Below are 9,784 nucleotides of genomic sequence, written 5' to 3'. Positions count from 1 at the left end.
AATGTCGGACCACATGCATATAGAATTCGACATGGGTCTCTTTCCTGAACACGAACTAGTTTTCAGAAATCCCAGGAAAACGAACTGGGAACTCTTCCGCTTTACTATAGAAGAGGGCGGAAACAGCCCCAAACACCCCATTACAACCAAACAGGAGCTTGAGAATGAAGCTGAACAGCTTCACTCAGATATTGTAATAGCTTTCAACAGCAGTTGCCCCCAAGGAAAGGTAAAATCCAAACGAGATGTGCCTTGGTGGAGTAAGAAGCTTGAGCAAATGAGATACCAGGCCAGAAGACTATTCAATAGAGCAAAAAATACGGGTGATTGGAATCCGTATAAACTTGCGGTAACTTCCTACAACAAGGAGCTAAGGAAATCCAAACGAGCTAGCTGGCGAAACCACTGTGAGGAAATAAATAGCCTTCCAGAGGCAGTACGCCTCCAAAAAGCTCTAACAAGGGATTACAGGAATACAATTGGCACCCTCAAGAGACCAGATGGGAGCTACACTCAGCATCCGGGTGAGACCAGCAGACTCTTGCTGGATACTCACTTCCCGCGCTGTATATCAGGCTACTGTCGACCAGAATTGGGTGCTCCAACATCCACCTCTGGAAGAGAACAAAGCCTTGCTACGAAGCTGACCACTGTCGAGCGGGTGCAATGGGCTTTATCAACATTCAGCCCATACAAATCACCAGGACCGGATGGAATCTATCCATGTCTCCTGCAGCATGGAATTAGACACATAGCGCCGGTCCTTTCTAAACTCTATAGAGCTTCGCTCTTGTTGGGTCACATTCCCAGCATATGGTCTGAGGTTAAGGTCGTGTTTCTACCCAAAATGGGTAAGCCGGAACAATTACCGTCATCCTACCGACCAATTAGCCTCAGTTCCTTTCTTCTAAAAGGCATGGAGAAAATACTGGATCAGTACATCAGAGAAGTCAACCTAAGGGAACGACCTCTGAATAAGAACCAATTTGCCTATCAACCAGGAAAATCCACTGAGACTGCCATTCATAGCCTTACTTCAAAAATTGAGAAGGCTCTGGAGTCAAAAAATATAGCCCTTTGCGCCTTTATTGATATTTCAGGGGCTTTTGATAACACATCATATAAGGCAATAAAAGATGCCTTGTTAAGAAAGGGTGTAAGCCCAATCATAAATCAATGGGTGTTATCAATGTTAAGAACACAAAACATCAGGTTGGAATTAGGAGGCACGATAGAATCGATAACAGCCACAAGAGGATGCCCTCAGGGGGGTGTACTCTCTCCTCTTTTGTGGACTATGGTTGTAGACGAACTCCTTTTCACACTGAACAGCCAAGGCTTTAATACGCAAGGCTACGCAGATGATCTGGTAATCTGCATAACAGGGCTTCATGACGAAACTATCACCAACCGCATGCAACAAGCCCTACGTATCACACACAAATGGTGTGAGGATAAAGGCCTAACCATCAATCCTACAAAGACTATTATTGTTCCATTCACTCGAAGGAGGAAATTATCTACTACTAAACTTACTTTGAGCGGCACAGAAATAGAATTTTCCAGTGAAGCTAAATATCTGGGAGTAACTCTTGATAAAACACTTAACTGGAATGCACATTTGGACACTGTTATCAACAAGGCGATGAAGGCCTTCTTTGCCTGTTCACGACTTTTTGGTAAAACATGGGGCCTTACCCCCAAAATGACCTACTGGTCATTCAACACTGTCGTTAAGCCAATAGTAACCTATGTTTCCTTAGCATGGTGGACTAAGGCTACACAAAGAGGTGCAAGCACTAAGCTAAGTAAATTGCACAGAATAGTCTGCATTGGCATAACAGGAGCTATGAAGACCTGCCCGGCCGATGCACTCAGCGCCCTGGTTGGAATACCTCCCTTTCCTATTTTAATAGAAAGGGAGGCTACCACAGCGGCACTGAGAATCCTGAACACCTCCGACCTGAAAATCGGAGATATGACGGGTCACATGAAGGTCCTAATGAAATTCGCTAATGACCCCATACTACAAATGCGCGATGCACTAGAAATCTCTAGGAAATTTGAGGTACACATTGCAGATCGAGCTCTCTGGAATACAGGGAACCCATACACCAAACCCAATGGGGAGGTTTAGTATACTGATGGATCTAAGCTTGAAAATGGTAGAACGGGGGCTGGCATTTTTGGGCCGAACTTTAAAAAAAATGATACCAATGGGTAGCTACCCCACCATCTTTCAGGCGGAGATTCATGCAATAGAAATTTGTGGCAGAGAATGTCTCAGAAGGGGAACGTCATCGAAATATATCTGCATTATGTCGGACAGTCAGGCAGCCCTACTGGCCCTGAAGTCCCACAAAATAAGTTCTCAGCTAGTACATGATTGCCGCAATGTCCTAAATGCTCTTGGTGACAAGAATACAGTCTTATTAGGATGGGTACCAGGGCATGAGGGACATGATGGCAATGAGGAGGCTGACTGCCTAGCGAAACAGGGAGCTGCCGCAGTATTTTATGGTCCGGAACCCTTTTGTGGGCTCACCAAAGCACATATAAAGGGGACCATGAATAACTGGGTAGACAAAATGTTCAACAGGCATTGGATGGAATGTCCAGGGCAAAGACAAGCCAAACGATTTATCTGCCCTTCAAACGAAGTTTCAAAGAAACTAATCAATTTAGGCAGAGAGGACCTCAAAACTCTTACTGGGTACTACACGGGACACTGTTCTCTTCGTTACCACCTCAGTAAAATCAATCTTTCAGAAACAAGCGTCTGTCGCTTCTGTGAGCTGGACGAAGAAACGCCAGAACACATTCTCTGTGAATGTGATGCTCTCGCTAGGCGCAGACTAGCCCACTTTGGTGGCGCTACCCTTAATCCATTTGAAATTTGGAACAAAACGCCCTTGGAGGTGCTAGGCTACATTAAGAGCCTTCCCTTATAGGCCGGGGGCCACGCACAATAGACCACTTTAGAGGTCGCGGTGCATATGGCCCATAATAATAATAATAATAATAATGTGTGTATTAAAAAGTATTTCGCAGGATACGTATCAAACGGGAGCTATTGGGAAATGTTTCAGTCAAGACCAATTACCGTATAGAGTGTACACATGTATACTTGCATTGAAAACCATCGACGGAGTAGAATATATAAACGTACAGAGAATCGTGCTTTAAACTGGCCTTACTTGAGAATGATCAGAATTGGAATACAACTCTGACCGAAGCATCACTCAAGTGCCATCCAAAGCAAAATGCGAACTTTGTTTGCGATAATTTTAACAACATGTGCACCATCGAATCCTCGACAACTGTGGGAAATGCGTCGTAAAAGCCTCAGTGAAGATATTGTAAGACAAGCACGTGCAAGCGATCCACATCAGGAATATTCGGATAACATTTTCAATGAAGCTTTAATATTAATGGAGGACTTATGCATGTCAATCAACAACAAAGCTCTTTGTCAACGTGGTATGCCAGCAGCGACACGAGATAGAAATGCTGTACAAGTTAGAGACTTGATGCGAGAACAGCAGTTCGATGCAAATCAGCTTGAACGATTTGTGCAAACACAAAAATAGTTTTAGTTGCTGGTCAGAAAAAAAGCTTATGACAAAATCATGCAACGTGTAACCAAAAGAGATGGCGGAATTATCTTCCTAGATGCTCCAGGAGGTACCGGGAAAACTTTCCTCATCAAATTAATATCGGCGACAGTTCGAGTGCGAAATCGGATTGCAGTAGCAATACCATCATCGGGGACTGCATCAACACTACTTGATGGCGGACGTACAGCGCATTCAGCACTTAAGCTTCCATTGAATTTGAACCAGACCGAAACTACATGCAACATCAGCAAAAGCTTTGGTATGGCCATAGTCCTTAAAACGTGCAAAATTATAATTTGGGACGAATGCACCATGGCACATAAGAAATCGCTCGAAGCACTTGACCGAACCCTTTGAGATTTTCGTGGAAACGACCAACCGAGAGGAGGCGCTCTTGAACTCCTTGTAGGTGATTTTCGTCAAAGATTACCCGTTATACCACGATCAATGCCTGCAGACGAGCTGAACACGTGCTTAAAGGCATCGCGTCTGTAGAACCATGTCGAAAAAATTACGCTCACAACAAATATGCGAGAGCGTTTGCTGCAAGATACGTCTGCCCAAATATTTTCGAAGTAACTTTTTGATATCGGTAACGGTGAGGTTCCTACTGATCGCACAACAAATGAGATATCATTTCCTTCCAACTTTTGTCAAATGCAGCAGAGCATTGAAGACGTCATCGACTGAGTATTTCCGAACTTTGCGATCAACTACCGAAATACGGAATGGATCCGCGAACGTGGAATTTTAGCTCCGAAGAACGATAATGTTGTAAATTAAACAGGCAAATTCAATTGAAAATTCCAGGAGAAGCAGTCGAATATAAATCGATTGATACAGTAATGGACAAAGATCAAGCTGTTAATTACCCAACTGAATTTCTTAATTCTACTATAATTCTGATACTTATTCGGAACTTGAACGCGCCAAAACTGTGCAACGGAACCAGAGTGATAACAAAAATATTAACACCGAATTGGATCGATGTGCTGATTCCACGTAAACCGATGATTTCCAACGATTTACCGTTCGAATTCAAGCGGCTTTAATTCCCTTTGTGTCTTGCGCTTTGCAATAACTATAAATAAAGCACAAGGGTAATCATTAACTATCGCGGGTTTGGATTTGAAAAATTTGTGCTTTTCACATGGCCAATTATACGTCGCCTGTTCACGAGTTGGGACACCACAAAATTTATATATTTACACAACTTGTATCTTTCTTTGGGGTAGCAACGCGCGCCGGGATTTGCTAGTGTATATATATTACAAGTAGGAAGGATTTCGTAAACAAATTGACGTGATGTCTCCGTCACCGTCAACGTAACAGCTTTCGCGCTTAGCTGTTTTCGTATTCTGATGAAAACGAGCAATTTTGTATGTATCGTTTATTGCTGAGGTGACCAGAATTTTTTAACATTCCAGCAGGACAAATTCTCCACATTGAAAACACAAAAAAAATTGTACATTTATTTTAACACATAAATAACGAATAAATTAACGATTCAAAATTTTTCTAAACACAATCCAAACAATTTAATAGTACACCGTGTTGTATAATTATAAGACCGCCACATGTTAACAAGTTTTGACTATTTCTTTTTAAATTATTTAATTGACATTGTATTACTTGCAAAGTAAATTGCTTGTTCTTCGTATTTTGTCAAAGTTTGACTATAATTTTGTATCAACGCTATATCTCGTTCAGTTATATCATAAATTCTGAAATTATAATTTACATGGTACGTTTTAAGTAATCAGCTATATTTTCATAAAACAAATAATAAACTAAAATAGCCAAACCTTGCGTAATTTTGCGTCCCAGTCTATATTTGGGTCACTTATTTTTTCCAAAGAACGTACACTGAAAATAAAATTTCGTAAAAGTGCTCCGAAAAATTTTCGTAGTGTTGGTTTTTGTACTATGTATGAAACTTATGTTCATAATACGAACAAATTGTTCACAACGAAACAAGATTTTACGAACCATTCGTAAATATAACGAAGGGCTTTCGTAAAGCCTTTTTTCAGTACAATTTACGAAATCTTTCGTTTATTTTACGAAACACATTCGTAAATTACTGAACAAATCTCTGGACGAATAATTTTGTATATTGTACGAAGGTATTCGTAATATTTACATATGGTTTTAAAATTTACCAAATCTACAATTCTGTATTCGTACAATTTACTTAATACTTTCGAACAAATGCAGAAACATTTTTTTTTTAATTCGTACAACAGACGAATATTTTCGTACAATATACTAAATTACCGTCAGTTTAATACTTCATCATATTTTTATGTACTGCGTGTCATTGCGAAAATACTGGTTGGCTACTGTGAGACGTACAATATACTTTTAAAAGTTTAAGAAGCTTTTGCTGGATAAAAATACGATATAAAATTAAATGCTAAAGCTGTGGATAAATGCTTTTAAGCATACAATGTTTTTAACCTCGCCCTCGCTGAGCCTTGCTCTGCAATGTGGGACTTCATAAATAGGCAATTTAATCAGTTAACTAGCAACGGCAAGCCCAAGCCAGGAACAGACGCACTACTTAATGAAATTTTAAGTAAGTATATGTACGATTTTTCACTGAAACTTGCCTTATAATTTTCCTTTAATTTGTAGTCGAGAAAGGAAACAAACATCGAAGAAGCTACGAACCTGCCAAGTACCTCCACATAAAAACATTGCAAACATTTTGTTAAAGAAAAACGCTTAAAATTAGGAACAAAAGCAAAATAAAAGTGTTGTTTTATAATTCGTCTTATGTTTTTTACAGTGTGGTGAATGAAAGCAATCGGAAGTTCTACGAAACAACCGCAGTTTTTAGGAAAATAATTTCTTTAAATATACGAACTATTTTGTGCATTTTACAAAAATTTCGTAAAAAAAACAAAGAAATAGTACGAAATTCTTTAGTAAGTAGTAAGAAATTCGTTCGTAAATAGTACGAATACGTTCGTAAAATGTACTAAGATCTGATGCTCATATTTACGTAGTATGTACGAAAACGGTTTTGTACAATAAACGAAAACTTTCGTGGCTCAAAATTACGAAAACTTTCGTAAAATGTACGCAAGTTTTCGTTATATTTACGCAGATTTTATTTTCAGTGTAGCGGGGATTTTTTTAATACAATTTTTGTTATGAATGTCTTAAATTTAAGTGCGCAGTTTTATTCGCAATACTTAGAAAATAACGAATGAGAATAAAAGAGCAGGAATTTCGATGTGGAGCAAAACTCTCTGGTAAGACAAATCCTGTGAATAATTTAATCACGGTGCCAACATACTTTATTGTTGCTTATTACTGCTCTCTGACAGCCATGTGCAAAGAGTGACCGGGTCTTGAAAAACTGGAACGTTTCTAATATTAGGATATCAAAATAAAATTAAATAGTTTAATTGTTAAAAACTTAAAAAGCGACCGGCTTATTCGATATAAACAAAGAACACAAACGGCAATAACGCAAAATTTGCTTTATTTCACTTTTAAATAGGATATAATACCAAAATCTGAGTTTTGCTTTATTTCCAACAAAGGTTGGAAATAAAACAAATTTTGCCTTATTTCCCATTGCTTATTTATACTATTTGTAACAAAAACACTTTACTGATTGAAGGAAAAAGAACTTTGTTTATTCCAAAAATGCAATCAAAGAAAAAATGTGATATAATTCATGAGTAAAGTAATATTCATAAAAATTTTTACTTATGAAAAGTCTAACAAAATCAGTCGCTGAAATCCGACTACTTCTCCGGCGGCGGTACTTAATGAGCGGGAAATGTGGTTCTACTGCTCGCATATGTCGGTTTGTTGAAGAGTGCTCTCTGAGGGCAGATGTAAGTGTCGAGTAGCGAAAGCGCTGGCTGTATGTTGTGATTGCATCTTTTCGACGTTAAGCTTTCCTTGCATATTTGGGCGCACATTTTTTGCTGCACAGAGGCGGGAGCGTATCTTGGCTGCAACAAGATAGTGGTCCGAGTCGATGTTTGGGCCTCGGAGTGTCTAAAACACTGGAAGCGTGCCTTCCGTCTAGTCGGCTCAGCTCGATGTTCTGGTCACATATATACAAATATCGGACCTAAGTTATAATACCATTTCGTGCTCATGAAAGGTATAGTTTTCAGATTTCAAATCGGTGAAGTAGGTAACAAAATATAAATTTAAACATTTTCTTAACTTCTTCCCAGCTTATCTATTAAAATTTCATTTTCAAAAATTTCATGCATACTGTTATAGCATGTCATTGCTTCTTAGCTCAGCTGTTGTTTGTTGTTGTGTTTCTGCAGCATATTTTTAATACTGTTTAATTCTGCCTTGTATGAAAATGTATATAGCAGGGGTGGGCAAGGCCGAGGGCGAAAAGAGCCACATCTAAGTTCTAAATGCTACAAAGAGCCATAAAAAAAGGACAAGAAAAACAAAAATTTTATTTTTAAATAAAAATTAATATTAGAAATGAAAAACATTAATTTTATTATTATTCTATTGTACGTAAGATAGATATAAAAGAAAATTCAAAAGACCCCTTTGGCGAGATTTTCAAAATCTGGTTTTAGGTCAGTTAAAGCCGTTCGTAACAATTCTGTTAAATGTTAGATAGTCAATAGGTACGTTGGAGATTTTACTCCAGTAAAAAAATGTCCAACAGCGAAATTCCGGCGAAATGTCATCTGTTATCTCACAAGAGAAATATATCCAAACAGAAAATTTGCAGAAACTTGCAAATTAGACGAACAGCTGATAGAAATATTGTTTACATTCAAAAAAACTTTAAAACGTAAGAAAACAAATCTCGAAGTCTTATCCTGACACAGTTCACAGACTAAACGAATAATTACTTACTTCTTATAAGTTTAACTAGTCGCATTTGACTATTTTAACTTCCAAACCATCAAAGTCAATTAAGGGATTCGCGTAAATTCCAACCAATTGCAAATTGCTGTTGGCAATAATTTTTCCAGCAGGAACTAGCAGATTTCGCTCAAATGAAATGTCATTTTGCTCTCTCAATGTCCCTACTTTGCAAGTTTTTTGCGTACGCGAACACAAAAAGCTGATCATTTTTATAACTTTCAATAATCAACAGGTACGCGAAAGCAACTAATTGTGAACGGTATTTTTACTTTACGAATTTCATCGTAGAGTACAAAGACTCACAGTTATACGTTGTACCAAAAATTGAAAATGTACGGCACGCAGCTGTTTTCTACAGCGGATATTTTAAATCTGGTACTTGTAGCCGGAATTCAAGCAATGGCAAAGCTTTATGTTGCATTTCCAGTGCCTTATCTTCCTTTAACTCTTTCGATGCGAAAAGCAGAGATATCTCGGGTTTAGTTATTTTTTTAACTTTGGGATATCATCAGTGTTGCCGTTTTCATCCAAATGGATCAAAATGATACGTTTTACATCGAATTTTTAAAAGATACTTTTATTTTTAGCTTAGTATAAATTGTGATACATCTTAATTCACAAGTCGAGGGTAACTCTTCCCATCTTAAAACTTTTATGATTTTGTGGCCACACATTAAGTTTGTTTCCTTTCATTGAACATACCACCTTTAACCTGCATATGACCGATGACCGAAAGCACAAAAGCTGAAAATTTTACATAAGCTTGGTTTTGCATTCCACAACAAGGAATGAACCTTCAGCTTGCACACCTACGGGGGGTATGGCTTCGGCAGCCTCCCACACATGTAATAAAATGATACTGAAAAACGAACACAACAAAAGCTGAAACTTTTCCGACTTTTTTATGATATTAAAAAATACCCAAAGAATATAATCAGCTGCCCTTAGTGCGGGGGATTATGCGTCAGCTTTCCACGTAAACAGTGCATAATTTTTACTTAGTAAACTGATACCGCAAATGCTAAAATTTAGTATAGTATCAGCTAATTGAGTAAGTTACACGAAAACAAGTAAGAGCAGCGCTGTCTTCGGCTATGCCGAAGGCTTCATACCTTTCATGAACATCTGCAAATTTTACTTTGACAGATTACTGCTTTTGAATACATCTGCATACATCGATAGAGGAGTTACGTACTTATATAAAAAATCGCATCTAAACAATCAGAAGTATGGAAGATATACTTTATATGGCACCAATCTAAGTGATTTTCACTGCTATGTGATCGGTATGTAAA

At 38.2% G+C, this 9,784-nt stretch overlaps 1 protein-coding gene across 1 annotated transcript; it reads left to right on the top strand.

The window, feature by feature from the left end:
* The first annotated feature begins 2,207 nt into the window (after window positions 1-2,207).
* On the top strand, window positions 2,208-2,951 carry LOC118739759. Its single transcript, XM_036471266.1, has one exon. It carries the CDS (start codon window positions 2,208-2,210, stop codon window positions 2,949-2,951), a length of 744 nt encoding a protein of 247 aa, XP_036327159.1.
* Window positions 2,952-9,784: the final 6,833 nt, after the last annotated feature.

The sequence above is a fragment of the Rhagoletis pomonella genome, unplaced genomic scaffold (assembly GCF_013731165.1).
Source record: "Rhagoletis pomonella isolate Grant_MI unplaced genomic scaffold, Rhpom_1.0 Rhpom_scaffold_00005, whole genome shotgun sequence".
Lineage (NCBI taxonomy): Eukaryota > Metazoa > Arthropoda > Insecta > Diptera > Tephritidae > Rhagoletis > Rhagoletis pomonella.
This window is presented reverse-complemented; position numbering and strand designations above follow the sequence as displayed.